The sequence below is a fragment of the Bos mutus genome, chromosome 20 (assembly GCF_027580195.1).
Source record: "Bos mutus isolate GX-2022 chromosome 20, NWIPB_WYAK_1.1, whole genome shotgun sequence".
NCBI lineage: Eukaryota > Metazoa > Chordata > Mammalia > Artiodactyla > Bovidae > Bos > Bos mutus.
In genome coordinates this window covers 63,372,356-63,392,341 of record NC_091636.1, presented here as the reverse complement: position 1 = coordinate 63,392,341, position 19,986 = coordinate 63,372,356, and the positions used below count along the sequence as shown (strand labels likewise).

At 42.3% G+C, this 19,986-nt stretch overlaps 1 protein-coding gene across 1 annotated transcript; it reads right to left on the bottom strand.

Moving 5' to 3' along the window:
* Positions 1-8,418: 8,418 nt before the first annotated feature.
* TAS2R1 (taste 2 receptor member 1) lies at positions 8,419-9,309 on the bottom strand. The gene has a single exon (XM_005905947.2). It carries the CDS (start codon positions 9,307-9,309, stop codon positions 8,419-8,421), a length of 891 nt encoding a protein of 296 aa, XP_005906009.2.
* Between the last annotated feature and the right edge of the window lie 10,677 nt (positions 9,310-19,986).

Sequence of the window (19,986 nt, the reverse complement as noted above, 5' to 3'; positions counted from 1 at the left end):
GGCTGCCCACTCCAGTATTCTAGCCTGGAGAATTCCATGAACTGTATAGCCCATGAGGTCGCAAACAGTTGGACACAACAATTGCACTCATCTCACATGCTAGTAAAGTAATGCTCAAAATTCTCCAAGCCAGGCTTCAGCAATACGTGAACCATGAACTTCCTGATGTTCAAGCTGGTTTTAGAAAAGGCAGAGGAACCAGAGATCAAATTGCCAACATCCGCTGGATCATGGAAAAAGCAAGAGAGTTCCAGAAAAACATCTATTTCTGCTTTGTTGACTATGCCAAAGCCTTTGACTGTGTGGATCACAATAAACTGTGGAAAATTCTGAAAGAGATGGGAATACCAGACCACCTGACCTGTCTCTTGAGAAATCTGTATACAGATCAGGAAGTAACAGTTAGAACTGGACATGGAACAACAGACTGGTTCCAAATAGGAAAAGGAGTACGTCAAGGCTGTATATTATCACCCTGCTTATTTAACTTATCATGAGAAACTCTGGACTGGAAGAAACACAAGCTGAAATCAAGATTGCCGGCAGAAATCTCAATAACCTCAGATATGCAGATGACACCACCCTTATGGCAGAAAGTGAAGAGGAACTCAAAAGCCTCTTGATGAAAGTGAAAGTGGAGAGTGAAAAAGTTGGCTTAAAGCTCAACATTCAGAAAATGAAGATTATGACATCCGGTCCGATCACCTCATGGGAAATAGATGGGGAAACAGTGGAAACAGTGTCAGACTTTATTTTTCTGGGCTCCAAAATCACTGCAGATGGTGACTGCAGCCATGAAATTAAAAGACGCTTACTCCTTGGAAGGAAAGTTATGACCAAACCAGACAGCATATTCAAAAGCAGAGACATTACTTTGCCAACAAAGGTCTGTCTAGTCAAGGCTATGGTTTTTCCTGTGGTCATGTATGGATGTGAGAGTTGGACTGTGAAGAAGGCTGAGCACCGAAGAATTGATGCTTTTGAACTGTGGTGTTGGAGAAGACTCTTGAGAGTCCCATGGACTGCAAGGAGATCCAACCAGTCCATTCTGAAGGAGATAAGCCCTGGGATTTCTTTGGAGGGAATGATGCTAAAGCTGAAACTCCAGTACTTTGGCCACCTCATGTGAAGAGTTGACTCATTGGAAAAGACTCTGATGCTGGGAGGGATTGGGGGCAGGAGGAGAAGGGGACGACAGAGGATGAGATGGCTGGATATTATCACTGGCTCGATGGACATGAGTCTGAGTGAACTCTGGGAGTTGGTGATGGACAGGGAGGCCTGGCGTGCTGTGATTCACGGGGTTGTGAAGTTGGACACAACTGAGTGACTGAACTGAACTGAACTGAGTGACTTTCAGTTTCACACTTGAAAGTAATGCAACATTGTAAATCAGCTATATTCCAATATGAAATAAAAATTAAATTAAAAAACCATCCCCCCCCCAGCCCCTGCCTCTTTCCTTTTCTGGTAGCATCTGTTTATTGCAGTAACACATACATAACATAAAATTTACCAAGCCAAATAGGTGCTGCTCCTTTGGGACTTGGAGTAGCAACAAGACTCTTGTAAATTCACAGGTGTCAGGCAACGTGTGTGAGAATGAACTCATGACTCAAGGACTGAGTTGTTGGCCCCAGTGGGAATCCCTAGTGATTCTGCAGTAAAAGAATCTGCCTGCAATGAAGGAGACTGCCTAAAATACAGGAGTTGCAGTTTGGATCTCTGGATCAGAAAGGTCCATTGGAAAAGGAAATGACAACTCACCCTAGTATTCTTGCCTGGAAAGTTCCATGGAGAGAGGAGCCTGGTGGACTACAGTGCATGGGGTAGCAAAGAGTTGGACACGACTTAGCAATTAAACCACCACCATGATACCGTAGCAAAGCAGTCTGATACACCCTTCATTCCTCCTTTAACTCTTTTACTTCTCTGTGTCTGTATTTCTTTTCTCTGCCAGATCCCTCTACACACACTGTTTACTTTGTCTGGAATGTGTCCTCCTACAAACTCTATGATTGTTTGGTTTGTTACTGGGGTCTAAGCTTACCAAACTGACATCTTGGCAGGTCAAAAATGATTCCATTTAAGGAGTTTCATACGATTTAACAACAACAGAAAAACAACACTGGCAGCAGCCTGGTGTGGATTCCACTGGCTCATCAACATAGCTCATTAGACCTGGAATGAACCATGTGCCCATTTCAAAGATGGGGAAATGTGAGATTCAGGCTCATTAACTTACCTAGCTCATAGAATCCAAATCAGCCTGTAATATGACCCTATGTTATTCAGGATGATCCTTACCAATGCCCTTGCCCCCACAGTGCTGTTGGAGACTTCCGGTAACCATATTTATATCAGCCCCTTTACTTGGGGGGTGAGGGTTCTGTGGTAGCTCAGCTGGTAAAGAATCCACCTCCAATACAAGAGACCCTGGTTTGATTCCTCGGTCGGGAAGATCCGCTGGAGAATGGATCAGCTACCCACTTCAGTATTCTTGGGCTTCCCTGGTGGCTCAGCTTGTAAAGAATCCACCTGCAATGTGGGAGACCTGGGTTCAATCCCTGGGTTGGGAAGGTCCCCTGGAGAAGGAAACAGCTACCCACGCCAGTATTCTGGCCTGGACTGTACAGTCCATGGGGTTTGCAAAGAGCCAGATACCACTTAGCAATTTTCACTTCCTTTACTTGGGAGTTGCTTTCATTAGTGCTCGCAGTTATGTACCTGGAACTCTGTTAAGTACATGTCATCTGTCATTATCATCCCCATTTTATAGATCAAGGAATAGAGTCTCAGCTCAGTACTGTGCTTACAGCATTGCACAGATGTGGCTTAAAAGACTCAGGTAAGCAGGTAGAGTCCTAGCAAGAACTGAGATCAGGAGACTGGCTTTGGAGGACAGCGTATGGACTGGCTTCTGATCTCTACAATGTATGACACAAATCTTTTGAGCCTCCCTGTCTAGAATACTACGCTCAAGACTTCCTCTCTCCTCCCACAGAGCTGATTCACCACATCCATCTCCAACCACAGTTATGAAGGACATCATGCCTCCGTGATCAAAGGCACCAAGTCCTTGTCTCAAGAATTTCAAGTATTACAGCAGACGTGCAGTGATGCGTATGCTAGAGAATATTTATCATGAAACCAAGCTTTTTGACTATATCTGGTAGCGCTTTCTGGAAGCCAGTTTCCTGGGTTTCAAGTGAAGTGCATGCTGTTGCTTCAGTCATGTCCAACTCTTTGTGACACCATGGACTGTAGCCTACTAGACTTCACAGTCCCTAGGATTCTCCAGGCTAGAATACTGGAGTGGGTTGCCATTTCCTTCTCCAGGAGATCTTCCAGACCCAGGGATCGAACCTGTGTCTCTTATGTCTCCTGCATTGGCAGGCGGGTTCTTTACCACTAGCTCCACCTCAAGTGAAGTAAAGTTCACAATCTTCAGTCACAAGCACAGCATTTGCTGTCCAAATGAGTGAACTCATGGCCAGAGGACCTTCCATCTATTTAGTAATACAGTATCTTAGCTCACTTACTTTGTATCCCATCCTTTTCCATCTGCTTATCTTCAGAAGAATCTGAAGTGTTCCCACTGGTTCTGGAATCTAGGTCATTCAGAGATGTTTTCCAAGTGCTGAGCCCAGTATAGCTACCGGGACTTTGATACTCTAAATTCAAATTGTGCCCAGTTACACATTAGCCTGTGTTTATATTATATTACTTAAACACATCTGTAGAAAGGAGAGAGTTTGTTTAACAAAAACTCAAGATTACACTTAAGAACATTCACACCAACCTCAACAATTGAGAAAGAGTTGAACTGTGTTGTTTTCCTCAGGAATGTTGAGATTGAAATAAAATGAATCCTCAGGCATAACTTTTATTTTTTATTTCTTTTTTACAGCAATTTTTATTGGTCTATCATTGCTTTACAATATTGTATTAGTTTCTACTGTACAACAGGATGAATCAGCCATAAGTGAAGTCACTCAGTCGTGTCCACTCAGTTGCTCAGTTAGTGACTCCATGGACTGTAGCCCACCAGGCTCCTCCGTCCATGGATTTTCCAGGCAAGAGTACTGGAGTGGGTTGCCATTTCCTTCTCCAGGGGATCTTCCTGACGCAGGGGTCAAACCTGGGTCTCGGATCGAAGCCAGGTCTCCTGCATTGCAGGCAGACGCTTTAGCCTCTAAGCCACCAGGGAATCCCCAGTGTATACACATATGCCCTCCCTTTTGGACTTCCTTCCCATCCAGGTCACCAGAGTGCAGTAAGTAGAGTTCTCTGTGCGAGCAGTAAGTTCTCAACAGTTACCAATTTCATACATAGTATCAATGGTATCCTGTCAGTCCTAACCTTCCAGTTTCTTCCACCCCTAAGTCTTCACTTTTAAAGCCGACATGTTTTCAGAAGTTTCAGTAGATAATTTTATTCTAAACTGAGTTACACTGATGATCTTGTGGATAAACATTTAAAATAGAAATAAATAGAGCACCAGAGAGAAAAACGGAAACCCACGATGTGTTGATCTGAATGTTTTAAACTACAGGATAAAATCACCAACCTGACCCCCAAGCAGAGCGATTAAGTAGATCCAGATGTCACAAATGTGAAGCCAAATGTCAAAAGCAATCGCTATTTCTTCTCACAAAGGTATGGAGTGTTGCATCGAGTGGTCTAATTACAAGGAGACAGAGAAACATGCTCACTTATGTAAGAGGGCAGTGAAGCAAAGGCCAGCGTGAGATCTGCATTTATGTTGACTCTTCCCCTAAAGCTTAATCTTCTGAGTTCTTTGGGACCGATTTTCTCAGCCTCTACCTTTTTCCTGGCATAAAGGTTTCAGATGACAGTTGACAATCAATAGGTGGCAAAAGAATAATTCTTTTAAAAGGAATATACCGTGGACATTGGGGCTTCCCCAGTGGCTCAGAGGATAAGGAATCCACCTGCAATGCAGGAGATGCGAGTTCGCTCTCTGGGTTGGGAAGATCCCCTGGAGAAGGGTATGGCTGCCCATTCCAGTATTCTTGCTTGAAAAATCCCATGGACAGAGGAGCCTGGCAGATTACAGTCCAAAGGGTCACAAAGAGTCGGACGTGACTGAGCAACTAAGCGCATGCACTGCTGATATCGTTGGTACTAACACAGTCACTAACTTGATTCCAAATTCATACCGTAGCAAGACCCTGTTGAAACAGGTGGGTCTCCTGCCCCCGCCATTTGGATTTTTCTCCAATATGGGCTCCATCTGTCTGCAGCATCTGCTATCCCACTGATTGCCAATGCTGGTTTGGATAATCTGTTTAGTTTCTTTCTTTCTCGGATATGTCTACCTATCCCTCCTCTTGCCCCAAGAGATGTAGGTCTACATGCCCTAAAGCTACGGAAATCGTGTTTCCCAAGCCTAAAATCACAGCACAGTTTGACATGAATGACTGTACTTAAGCATGCAATGGGGCATAATGTTGAAACTGTCTAAAGCGTGCAGAATGGGTGGTCCTTAGCCTGAAGAAATGTGTGTGTCAATCTGTCACCTGTGTCTGACTCTTTGACACCCTGCGGACTGTAGCCTGCCAGATTCCTCTGTTCACGAAATTTTCCAGGTAAGAATGTTGGAGTGGGTTGCCATCTATTTCCTTCTTCAGGGGATCTTCCCAACCCAGGGATCAAACCCGCATCTCTTACATCTCCTTATTAACAGGCAGATTCTTTACAACTGGTGCCACCTGAGAAGCCCTAATGAAGATGAGTACACATTAAATTTAATGTCTTCCTTCCACTTCTGGGTCTGGATTATTCTAACTACATGCAGTTACTATATTTGAATTAGTGACTGAGGATTTAAAAGATATTCTTACTCTGGGAGAGCTTTAGAACTGTTGTGTTTATTTCCTCATATCCAAATTGTTAAAACATTTGTATTTTGAGAAAACTGTTGATATAAGCACACAGATTTAGTCTTCTTGGTTGGAGTCACTGTCTTGTGGTCACTGAAACCATGGAGAATCCCTGAAGCTTGGGCACCAAACTGGTCAACCTCTGAATGGAGAATGGGTGGCAATGTGGCGACATGTGTCTCCTGGTTTGGGGGTGCTCATCCGACCTCTCTCTGAGATGGAATGGAATGCTCTTGCTGCCCCCGGCCTCATTGTAAGAGTCTGTCTTGCTGCCCATCTCCTCTGCTACTGACTGAGCAGGTGAAACACAGGACGTGGAGGAAGAGTGGACAGCGCCTTGTCCTGTGTGGTCAGCAGTCCTCTGGCCTGACCCATGGGCATGTGCTCCCACAGCAAGGCTCTTGGGGTGACCGTGTCCAGCCCCATCTCAGGGATTGGGTAGAGGACGATGCCATACCATGACAGAGGCTAATCCCATGCGATGTGAGCAGGACTAGAACACTTTGTCCACGTAAAGGCAGCTCCAACAACCAAAAGACTGAGTCTGTTTTGCTTCAACCGGTGATGGGGCAATTAGTGTCCTTCACAATCTCCATCAACGTGAGAGCTAGGCAACATTTCTAGGAAAGTAGACTGAGAACCTGTTTCTGGAAGAGTTTACATTAGCATGCATTATCTGTTTTTTTTTTTTATAACTCTTGGTAACTTTTAAGCATACAATCATACCTTCATATTCATCTCATTAACCAGCATTATTAAAGCAAGATTTGCATGAAATTGAATGAGTAAAACAATCACACGAGACTTGTATACTTACAGATTTCCCATCCCCCCAAATATTTGAAATCTCTTCTGCTTTTCTCACCATATTTCCAGGAGAAGGCATCTGAACTTGACATGTCCAGAAAATGTGATTCCTCACTGTCCCCTCCAAAGGAAGGAGTGATTGTCATCTCCAGGGCACAACAGCTCTTTACAGAGCTGGCCACCTGAATACACAGTTAGCTATAAACCTTCCCACCCACTGGGACGTGGGGAAAGGAAATTCCAAGAAGACAAAGTTTGTTGCTTTGCTCCTTCCTCCGTAGGCAAGAGTAACCTCAGAGCTTTCCAACATCCAAGGATCTTCTGAAGTGAAGACCTCAGTTTAGTACAAAGAGATCTATATATCTTAGGTTTATAAATCAACATTTGAATCCATGTTGTTGATGACTGGCAAATCCAAACCTAACACAGTTTTTATCATTACAAGTAAGCTGCAACCTGGCCAAAATAAGGAACATCTTTTGCTTCCACTGGGGGGAAAAAAAGGGTTCTGAAGGTGTTTTAGGAATATACACATATATCTTAGCATCTGACATCATCAGCTAGTTCAAAACCGCATCTGTGACTTCAAGCAGATGGAGAAGGCCCCAGCCCACCCACCTACTGATGCTGCCTCATTGGGAAGACATTCAGTGTGGTAGGAGTTCCACATTGCCACCATCAGGTGAAAGGGCCCCAAAGCTGAGCACACAAGTGCAAAATGAAATATCTTTGCAAGCTATTGTCTGTTCAGTGTGTCCAATTAGGTGAAATGGAAAGTGAGAGTTCAGCCCTTGTTTCCTCTTCCTCTTGCACCTGTCTGCCTTTTTATCATGTCACCATGGCACCTAGGTTCTTGGCAGCATGGAGTAGGTGAACCTACTTACAGGGCCAGAGAAATCCAGCCTGTCCTTGGCTTACTCTCTGATCTGATGAGGAAAATATGGTTGTTGTCTGTGACTCTAAAAAAAAGTGCAGAAATAATATCCAGATAGATAAGGAACGAGCAATCAATGCTTTCAGTCAGGATAAATCATCTAAAACCAGTGTTAGACACACAGGGTCCTCAGGACATTCATGCATCCTTCTGCCATCACAAGTTCCAGCAGGTGCTTCCCTTTTTCTTTAAGCTTTTTATTTTGAGATAACTGCAGATTTGTAAGCACTCATAAGAAATATTAAAAGCATCTCCCAGATGGCACTAGCAGTAAAGAACCCGCCTGCCAATATAGGAGACATAAGAGATGTGAATTCGATTTCTGGGTAGGGAAGATCCCCTGGAGGAGGGCATGGAAACCCATTCTAGTATTCTTGCCTGGAGAATCCCATGGACATTGGAGCCTGGTGGGCTATAGTCCATAGGGTTGCAAAGAGTTGGACATGACTGAAACGACTTAGCATGCATGCGTGTAAGAAATAATACAGAAAAATCTCTGTACCACATACCCAGGCTTCTCCAATGAGGTAACACCTGGCAGGGATACTGACATTGACGTAATCCAGCAATACATTTTTCGCTTTGAAAATCAGTGTAACCTTTTGAAAAAGGAGAGTGTCCACAAAAATATCTCAAGTTGAACAAATAGTCTTTAGATGATGCTTCGTAAATTTGTGAATAAACTTTGTCTGGCTGAGGAGGCTGAGCAGCTTCTGTTAATTCACCAAACTGCCGATTCTTTGACTGCATCAAAGTTATCTCTCACTGACCTCACTTTCTGAGGAGGAGCAATGCCTTTGCATTTTGTTTCATTTTCGGGTTTCCTAAAATTAAAGTAATAGAGTGGACGGAGTGGTATGAACCAACCACGAAGGTGCAGAACAGAAATAGAAAGCTTCTGAGGTTAAAAATTTGAAAAAAGATCAAAGCAATGATCAGGTAGTGGCAGAGATAGAGGGCCAAGAAGGACAGGATGGAGAGAAAGGCCCTGATGTACGCACGTGTGTGAGGGTTTCTGGGGCCTGTCCATGTGTTTCTCACCTGCCAGGCATGTCTTCCCAAGGAAAATATCAAGGGCAGAGAAGAAATCAGGAAGATGAACAATGGCAATGCAAACTCAGCAAACAGAAAGGCAAACTGTAAGGTAGGGGTTACTTTGATGTGAGTTGTTACATTTGGGAAGAAAAGGCCCAGGAAGTCTTCTCCGTAAAATACCCACTTATATTTGACATGCATAGCAGAAGTACTACATGCATACAGCAGGGACACAAGAATCAGCCAAGGAACCAACTTGGAGATCTTCATCTTCAACCAGAACGAGAGCGGGTGAGCGATGGTAGCAGTCTTGGTGCAGTAGTAGACACTGAGCCAGGTGGCAAACCAAAGTCCCAAATCATTTACAAATGTGAAAACTACAAGCGTCTCAGTAAATTGAGGGAATTTGATCAAGGAAAGAAGAGCCAGGTTAGTGTAGAAGAAGGCCAGCTGAATTCCCATCCTGGAAATCGCCAAGCAGGAAACAAGGAGATCCAGTGGGATCAACTTTCTCTGCTTGATGAAGTCAGTACTGTTCACAATCACAATGATGCCATTTACTAAAATCCCCAAGAGAAGGTGTACCACTGCCAAAACAAGGTGGCTAACAAGGTGAGACTCCAGCATTCTGAGAAGAAAAAAAGAATCACTTACTTTAAAAAATGATGTAGCTATGGATGTTCAAACAGTTTGGATTATTTGAGTTTTCTTTATCCTTCAACAAAAATTCCTTTAGAGAACACAGCTCTTAACAACAAAAGAAATGAGGTAGGAATGTGGCGGACACTTGTTTCTATCACTGTTTCCTCAATTTAGTCCCAAGGCAGTCAAATAAGAAAGAGATACTTGAGCAATGATTTGCCTCTTAATGATGGCATTTGCATTTCCCTGGTCTATTTGGCTTTCAGCTTCATCATAAACAAATGGTGGAACCAGACACCTCCAGGGCTGGAGAAGGTCTTCTCCAGTACCTGAGCAGTGGAAGCTTCTCAATCCTCATCTCTACCATGAATTATTTAGTTATGCCTATAGGTGTGATTCTATTTAATACTTGCAAGGCATTCTTTACAGAAAACTCTTTTTAAAAACAAACAAAAAAATCATTTGTGGTATAATGACATAGTACAATCAGCAACATGAGACTCCTAAGTAGCAGTTCTTCATTATGCAGTTACTGAACAACTTAATGCCACCTAAAATATAAAACAGTAATGAGATAAATCATATGTTATAAAGCACAGAGCATGACAAACTATAACGGCAAGGTAAGTAGGCTTACACATCCGTGTACACAGTAGGTCAAAAGCTGAAAGGAAGGTAATAGAGAATCCTTCAGCACCATTCTCATCAGTCACCAAACATCTTCAGTATAATAAAGGGCTCAAAATTTTTTCCATTAGTTTTCCAAGACTGTGAGAATTTTATGACATGAGCTGATTGTTCCAGGGGAAATGTAATGATAAAAGAGCACATGATTTGATTTGTTGTTTTAACTCTCTAATGGATTATTTTTGGCAAAAGTAAATGAGCAATTATTAAAATGTATTCTGCGTGAGCGGTTGCACTCAACCTTGATACTGTTGACATTCAGGGCTGGATATTTGATGGGTGTGGCAGTGCCATCCTGGGTAGTGTAGCAAGTCTCTCAGCTTCTAAGCATCAGATACCAGCAGGGCACCCCCTGCCCAAGCTGCTACAACAAAAAATGATTCTGGACTTTGCTGAGTGTTCCCTGAGTGGCAAAATCATCCCTCCACTGAACATCACTGTCTTACTCCTGTGGGGACAAAGGTGGATACAATAGTTTCTGTCCTCAAGGCACTTGAAAACTAAAGGCAGAGCAAGCCACCTTGTAGAATGTGACATAAAACTAAATTCATTATTTGGGCAATTAATCACCAGAGCACAAAGTGGAGAGTGATCTATTAAGCCTTTGTGGAATGAAGCTTTTCCAACCTAGCAGTTAATCACAGTGGACCCAGCAGAGCCTCCCCTGAAGCATGTGTCCCTATGGACATGGGTTGTACTTTGCCTGAAAGTGTCCTAAAAGGCTCTTAGGGTGAAGCTCACAATTTAGAAAGGTGGAAGGCAATCCATATGAAATCCTTCACGTTGAAAGTAGGGACTTAGGTTATCTTATGATTCTTCTCTGAATATGCAGTATCTGTTTCCAAATTTGGAAAACTCAGCAGTGGCCACAGGACTGGAAAAGGTCAGTTTTCATTCGAATCCCAAAGAAAGGCAATGCTAAAGAATGTTCAAACTACTGCACAATTGCACTCATCTCACACACTAGCAAAGTAATGCTCAAAATTCTCCAAATAAGGCTTCAACAGTATGTGAACCATGAACTTCAAGCTGGATTTAGAAAAGGCAGAAGAACCAGAGATCAAATTGCCAACATCTACTGAATCATCGAAAAAACAAGAGAGTTCCAGAAAAACATCTACTTCTGCTTTATTGACTATGCCAAAGCCATTGACTGTGTGGATCACAACAAACTGTGGAAAATTCTGAAAGAGATGGGAATACTGGACCACCTGATCTGCCTTTTGAGAAATCTGTATGCAGGTCAAGAAGCAACACTTAGAACTGGACATAGAACAGGAGACTGGTTCCAAATCGGGAAAGGAGTACGTCAAAGCTGTATATTGTGACCCTGCTTATTTAACTTATACGCAGAGTATATTATGAGAAACGCTGGCCTGGATGAAGCACAAGCTGGAATCAAGATTGCTGGGAGAAATATCAATAACCTCAGATATGCAGATGACACCACCCTTATGGCAGAAAGTGAAGAAGAACTAAAGAGCCTCTTGATGAAAGTGAAAGAGGAGAGTGAAAAAGTTGGCTTAATTTGCTATTATTTTCTCCCATTCCGAAGGTTGTCTTCACCTTGCTCATAGTTTCCTTTGTTGTGCAGAAGCTTTTAATTTTAATTAGGTCCCATTTGTTTATTTTTGCTTTTATTTCCAGTATTCTGGGAGGTGGGTTATGAGGATCCTGCTATGATTTATGTCAGAGAGTGTTTTGCCTATGTCTCCTCTAGTAGTTTTATAGTTTCTGGTCTTACATTTAGATCTTTATTCCATTTTGAGTTTATTTTTGTGTATGGTGTTAGAAAGTGTTCTAGTTTCATTCTTTTACAAGTGGTTGACCAATTTTCCCAGCACCACTTGTTAAAGAGATTGTCTTTAATCCATTGTATATTCTTGCCTCCTTTGTCAAAGATAAGGTGTCCATAGGTGCGTGGATTTATCTCTGGGCTTTCTATTTTGTTCCATTGATCTATATTTCTGTCTTTGTGCCAGTACCATACTGTCTTGATGACTGTGGCTTTGAAGTAGAGCCTGAAGTCAGGCAGGTTGATTCCTCCAGTTCCATTCTTCTTTCTCAAGATTGCTTTGGCTATTCAAGGTTTTTTGTATTTCCATACAAATTGTGAAATTATTTGTTCTAGCTCTATGAAAAATACCATTGGTAGCTTGATAGGGATTGTACTGAATCTATAGTTTGCTTTGGCTAGTATACTCATTTTCACTATATTGATTTTTCCAATCCATGAACATGGTATATTTCTCCATCTATTAGTGTCCTCTTTGATTTCTTTCACCAGGGTTGTATAATTTTATATATATAGGTCTTTAGTTTCTTTAAGTAGATATATTCCTAAATATTTTATTCTTCTCATTGCAATGGTGAATGGAATTGTTTCCTTAATTTCTCTTTCTATTTTCTCATTATTAGTGTATAAGAATGCAAGGGATTTCTGTGTGTTGATTTTATATCCTGCAACTTTACTATACTCATTGATTAGCTCTAGTAATTTTCTGGTGGAGTCTTTAGGGTTTTCTATGTAGAGAAAATAATAGCAATTGAAGCAACTGACAAACAACTAATCTCAAAAATATGTAAGCAACTCCTGCAGCTCAATTCCAGAAAAATAAATGACCCAATCAAAAAATGGGCCAAAGAATTAAATAGACATTTCTCCAAAGAAGACATACAGATGGCTAACAAACATATGAAAAGATGCTCAACATCACTCATTATCAGAGAAATGCAAATCAAAACCACAATGAGGTACCATTTCACACCGGTCAGAATGCCTGCTATCCAAAAGTCTACAAGCAACAAATGCTGGAGAGGGTGTGGAGAAAAGGGAACCCTCTTACACTGTTGGTGGGAATGCAAACAAGTACAGCCACTATGGAGAACAGTGTGGAGATTCCTTAAAAAACTGGAAATAGAACTGCCTTGTGACACAGCAATCCCACTGCTGGGCATACACACCGAGGAAACCAGAATTGAAAGAGACATGTGTACCCCAATGTTCATCACGGCACTGGACATGGAAGGACATGGAAGCAACCTAGATGTCCATCAGCAGATGAATGGATAAGAAAGCTGTGGTACATTTACACAATGGAGTATTACTCAGCCATTAAAAAGAATACATTTGAATCAGTTCTAATGAGGTGGATGAAACTGGAGCCTATTATACAGAGTGAAGTAAGCCAGAAAAAAAAAAAAAACACCAATACAGTATACTAACGCATATATATGGAATTTAGAAAGATGGTAACGATAACCCTGTATGCGAGACAGCAAAAGAGACACAGATGTATAGAACAGTCTTTTGGACTCTGTGGGAGAGGGCGAGGGTGGGATGATTTGGGAGAATGGCATTGAAACATGTATAATAACATATGTGACATGAATCGCCAGTCCAGGTTTGATGCATGATACTGGATGCTTGGGGCTGGTGCACTGGGATGACTCAGAGGGATGGTATGGGGAGGGAGGAGGGAGGATGGTTCAGGAGGGGGAACACTTGTATACCTGTGGTGGATTCATGTTGATGTATGGCAAAACCAATACAATATTGTAATGTAATTTGCCTCCAATTAAAATAAATAAATTTATATTTTAAAAAAAAGTTGGCTTAAAACTCAACATTCAGAAAACTAAGATCATGGCATCTGGTCCCATCACTTCATGGCAAATAGATGGGGAAACAATGGAAACCATGAGAGACTTTATTTTCTTGGGCTCCAAAATGACTGCAGATGGTGATTGCACCCATGAAATTAAAAGATGCTTACTGCTTGGAAGGAAAGTTCTGACCAACCTACACAGCATATTAAAAAGCAGAGACATTACCTTGTCAACAAAGGTTCGTCTAGTCAAGGCTATAGTTTTTCCAGGGTCATGTATGGATGTGAGAGTTGGACTATAAAGAAAGCTGAGTGCCGAAGAATTGATGCTTTTGAACTTTGGTGTTGGATAAGACCCTGAGAGTCCCTTGGACTGCAAGGAGAACCAACCAGTCCATCCTAAAGGAAACAGTCCTGAATATTCATGGAAGGACTGATGCTGAAACTGAAGCTCCAATACTTTGGCCACCTGATGTGAAGAACTAACTCATTGGAAAACCCCTGATGCTTGGAAAGATTGAAGACAAAAGGAGAAGGGGATGACAGAGGATGGGATGGTTGGATGGCATCACTGACTCAGTGGACATGAGTTTGAGTAAACTCCGGGAGTTGGTGATGGACAGGGAAGCCATGGAAGACTGAGCAACTGAACTGAACTGCGTCATGTAGACACACAGTATCTCTACTTTGTTCTTTGTGTCACAACTTCAGTGCAATGTAGGAAACAGCCAGGAGCATCTTCAATGAGGTGTCGAGGGAGGCAGTTCATGAGTGAAGTGAAAGAAAGTGAAAGTCACTCAGTCATGTCTGACTCTTTGCAACCCTATGGACTGTAGCCCACCAGACTCCTCTGTCCATGGAATTCTCCAGGCAAGAATATTGGAATGGGTAGCCATTCCCTTCTCCAGATGATCTTCCCCACTGAGGACTCAAATCTGCGTCTCCTGTACTTCAGGCAGATTCATTATCATCTGAGCCACCACGGAAGTTCACGAGTGGGCCCTATCAAAACTGATCCAGATTCAAGCATGACGATGAGAGTAAGCCTTCTTCTCTCCTATGTGGAAAGAGAAAAAAAAAAAAAAAACTTTCCGATTTCACATTCTGCAGGCTGGAAAAGTGAAAACGGGAGGGCATCCACCTGTGAAACAAGAGACTACGGCTGCCATGGTTTCTCTATCAAACCTCCATCATTGTGCCTGTCACTGCCTGCAAATATTGGGTCCTTGCCTGGATCCTGCAGACTCTGCTCTAGGGAGGGCATGTCTGGATTTTCTTCTCATCCCCAGAATGCATTTGCCTTTTCCCTGTTTGGCAGATGGTACTTTCCCCTGGAGGAGGAAATGGCTACCCACTCCAGTATTTTTGCCTGGGAAATCCCATGGACAGCGGAGTCTGGTGGGCTACAGTCCATGGGGTTGCAAAGAGTCAGATACGACTGAGCATGCAAACACCAAAGTAAAATCTTTTTAGATAGTTGTCTTTCAGTCACTAAGTTGTGTCCGACTCTCTGCAACCCCATGGACTGTAGCATGCCAGGCTTCCCTGTCCTTCATTATCTCCCGAAATTTGCTCAAACTCATGTCCATTGACTCAGTGATGTTATCCAACCATCCCATCCTCTGCTGAGCCCTTCTGCTCTTGCTTGCAATCTTTCACAGTATCAGGATTTTCTCCAATGAGTCTACTCCTCGCATCAAGAACCAAACTCCATTACAGAGGGTTTTCATAGCAAAGGAAAGTGGAAAAAATATTACAAAATCACAGAAAGAGAGCTTTCATTTTCCAGCTCTCTGTTCCTAAAGGCAGCAGGTCAGAGGAAAAGCCAGCTCATGCCTCTTCCTTGTCGCCCCAGTTTAGCCATGACATTGACCTCCTGAGCCTTTCAGCATGGTCTGCACACTTCAGTATCACAAAAAAGTCATGGTAACATTAAAGAGAGAAAAAAATTCTGTACTGAGTCTAGAATCACAATATAGTTTTTCCTACATGGCACTTGAACTAGCAGAGATAATGCCTGGAACACCAAAGCCTTTAAGGAAATAACTTTGCCCTATTCTACTTATTAACATGCTTGTTTGTCTTTTGAATTCAAGTATCTGGAGGAGGTATTTGGGTCTCAAATATTCTATGATGACTTTTGTGAGAACTAGCTTGGGGAGCAGCAGTAATTCTTCATAGAAAACTTTATTTCATGTAGAACAGGTCTTCTGGTGCTGGAATCCCATGGAGTAAAAAATAAAAATTCATGAGGCTTAAGCTACATTATTTTTTCATTCAATAATTGCCACCACCAGTCTCTTCAGTGAACAAACACAAAACTGTTGAAGGCACATCAACTCGCTTGGGACGTGAACTGGATTCCATCGAAGGATGGCAGAATAAGAGACGTCTGCCCTGGGCACCCAGCCTTCCTGTGGCTGTGGAGAAACTGATACTCATTCAGCCCTGGAGGTGACTGCATCTCAGTACTGATGGGAAGACCTCCAGGGTTGCCTGGTCCAGCATCTCCCCCGACCTTAGACTCCACCACATCCATCAAGATAACCATGGATGTTGATCGCGCTCTTATGTTAAGTGAGGGTGAGCTAAGTATTTTAATGAGCCACACAACAAGCCAAATAGAGGAAAACGGTTCTGAATATAGAACTGCTTTGTGTCTTTGAAGCCATTTGTTTTAGTGAGAAGGACACATCGGAGAATTTCTGACTCTGAGATGACAAACGAACAAGCCTGGCCTCACCTGTCAGTCATCAGCTCAGAATGGTGACAGTTTTACATGGACAAATGGCTAGGAACAGATAGAACAAATCCTATATGGAGAAATTCACATAATGATTACCCCACATTACCCTGATTAAATCTGCTCACTGGCACTCATTGGTAATGAGCAGTCATTAAAAGAGACAATACTAAATATTCTTGAGGTAACTGACAGGCGGAAAGGGTTGCTTATTTATATTCAAATCACTCAGTCCCTCCAAACAAAGTGTGATTTTTTTTTTCACATGCTGTTAGATTGACATTGGCAAGCTTCTCACCAGGTAGGAGGCTGTGATGATCATCTTTCTGCTTTTCAACAGACCACGGACATTTATTTTGGGATTAGCGCCATCGTGAAAGTGAGCCATAGTTTTAATACCTTTCCCAAGTGGATCTTCCCACTTCATTACCAAGCGAACAATTCCTGGGGACCAATCCCTGCTTTAAGGAAGGTGCATCTGTAGCAACATTATTGTATATTTAATAAGATTGTTCAAATAAGAAAAATACAGACTCTGGGAAAACCAAGGCAGATATCCTTTCTGAATCTTCCCTGTAGAATAATTCAGCCCTTGGAATTTATTCCAAGCCCAAGTGGAATTTATTCAATCTAAAATTCACATTTTGGTTGAAAACCTCCAGACCCTTTCAGACTAATAATTCTTTCAGTCCATTCATTTGCTTCTTTCTACTTGAATTTGCAGTTGATCTTTTCAACTAAAATTTTCATCTTTAATATTCAGGTCACTCCCCAATGCTTGTCCTTTCTTTGTTCTATTTATCCTGGTAATATATTTCTGTGCTTTTCCTCACTCTTCTCAGTGTTGTGAAATTTACTCTCATTGTACCAAATAGAATAATGGAGTCATGTAATGCATTGAATTTAAGTCTTACATGTAAGAACTCAAAGTGCTTTACAAGCAAGTATCCCTTGTTAGTTACAATGAGAAAGGGGAGGCACTTACATCACTTGAGTTGGTTCTCACAGTTTTGTCTTCAGCTCTGAACCGAGCTGGGGAATTTCAAATCCTTTCTTGCCTCTCACCCCCCTTCTCCCTTCCTCTCTCCTCCTTTCTCTCTATGTGTCTCCACACGTATTGTGTATCATGAACTAAGTACTAGTCTAAGCATGAAGTGTGTTGCAATGAGCAAGACAGACAAAGTCTCTGCCATCTTGGACATTACATTTTAGTGGGGAAGATGAGAATTGAGCAATTAAAGAAATAAGTACTTTCTGTTAACATAGGTGCACTTTTAGGGAGAGTGGTCAGGAAAGGTAGACTCCTCCAGGAGGAGGTGATAACTGCAAAGAGAACTGAAGGAGATGAAATCTATGGACACTGAGGAGATGAACATCCCAGGGGAGAGGGCAGGAGAAAGCAGTGCCTCCTTGAATCAAAGAAAGAGCTTGAAGTATTTCAGGAAAAACAAAGATCTAAACTTTGCCATGCCTGGAACAACATGAGCAAAGCAAAGGGCCCAAGGAGAGAACAGAGGAGCAGGCATGGCCCAGTCAGAGAGAGCTTCAGGTCATGGTAAGGACTAGGTTACATCCTCACTGTGATGGGAAACCAGTTCAAAGTTTATGTGAGTTTATGTGTTTGTGGGCGTTTCCCTGGGGGCTCAGTGGTAAAGAATCTGCCTGCCAATGCAGGAGATGTAGGTTTGATCCCTGAGTTGGAAAGATCCCCTGGAGAAGGAAATGGCAACCCACTCCGTATTCTTTCCTGGGAAATCCCATGGTCAGAGGAGAATTGATGCTTTTGAATTCTGGTTCTGGAGAAGATTCTTGAGAGTCCCTTGGACAGCAAGGAGATCAATCAGTTGATCCTAAAGGAAATCAACCCCTGAATATTCATTAGAAGGACTGATGCTGAAGCTCCAGTACTTTGGCCACCTGATGTGAAGAGCATACTCATTGGAAAGGATTCTGATGCAGGCAGAAACTGAAGGCAAAAGGAGAAGCAGTAGGCAGAAGATGAGATGGTTAGATAGCATGACCAAATTCAAGCAAACTCTGCAAGACAGAGAAGGACAGGGAAGCCTGGCATGCTGCAGTCCATGGGGTCACAAAGAGTCAGACATGACTGAGCAACTGAACAACAACAACAAAATGTGTTCTGGCAGGGAGGGAAGGGTTTTCTCATAATGAGATCTACGTTCGAAAATATTTATGCTGACTGCTTGAAAAAAAAAAAAAGAAAAGATTTTACTCTGGAAGACAGCCTTGTGGGTCAGGAAAGAGCTAGAGTAGGAGCAGAAAGACCAGTCTGAAGGCTGTTGAGGTCCATTAGAAAAGGGATGCATGTGTGAGTGCTAAGTCACTTCAGTCATGTCTGACTCTTTGCAACCCTATGGACTGCAACATTCTCTGTCTGTGGGATTCTCCAGACAAGAATGCTGGAGTTGCCATGTATCACCATGTAGATTGCCATGCCCTCCTCCAGGGGATCTTCCTGATCCAGGGATCGATCAAACCTTTGTCTCTTACATCTCCTGCATTGGCAGGCAGGTTCTTCACCACTAACACCATCTGGGAAGCCCTAGGCAAGGGATGCTGTTCCCCAAATCAGCTTGGTGGAAGAAGGTGGAAAGAAATGTCCTTTGACATTACTTTAGTGATTTGAAACCTCAGCAGGAATTTCAGATGGCTTTGGCAGGGGGAGTGAGGGAAAGAGAGAAATTAAGAACACTTTCAGAGTGGTTGACACACCCCACTGGTGAGCGATGGTGCCATTTTTCAAGAAAAGATTGGAGGAAAGTTAAAAGAGCTCTATTTTTGGTCAGAGGTGCCTGCTCCAGGAAGAAATGTTACTAAACAGTTACTGATAAATTTGGGGTTTGAGGGGAACCACAAGGGCTAGAAATATGCACTTGGAATTTACTTGAGTGTCCATGAGGTTGGACAAGATTATGTAGTAAAGAGGTTGGCAAGTGGAGTGTCTGAGCACTGTAGATAAGAAACTATTTTGTGCACTCACATCATCCCAACTGTCCTTTCCAATGCCGTCTCTCTGGGGAAATAAGCATGATAGGAACAAAGTACATGAGTTAACACTTGCATCTTTGAAATTGACCCTGTCAGTCATGGGAGAGCCTAATCTCATTATATAGGGCTGATTCTATGTGTTGTTTAATTTAGAAGTATCACTCTTTTATTCACAAAGAAGATTGGTCTGGAGATTTTTCTAGTGCTATATTTGATCAATTTGATTATCCATGTTATGCTAGATTTATCAAAAAGTTGTTAAGCTTCTCTTATTTTCTATGCACCAGAGTGCTTTAAATTGTATGGGAGTTATGTGTTTCTTGGGGAATGGAAAGCATTCACAATGAAAGAATTTGAGGCCAGAGGCTTTTGGGAAAGGGCACAATCCTTACCAGTTATTTAGCACTTAAAATGCTTAACAATTGACAGACATGGTATCAATTTGCCTTCTTGACAACTGTGTGAAATCAATATTATCTCCACTTTACAGAGTATTAAATTGACGTACACAGAGGATTGGAAATTGCCCAAAGACGTGTCGTTTAAAAGTAGGATTTCCAAATATGGACCAAGATCTGATATTAACTGCTACCTGTGTCTGTCTTTAAACATTCA

Bases quoted from the DNA above. Each gene is read 5' to 3' on its own strand.
- TAS2R1 (XM_005905947.2), bottom strand. From the start codon at position 9,309: ATGCTGGAGTCTCACCTTGTTAGCCACCTTGTTTTGGCAGTGGTACAC.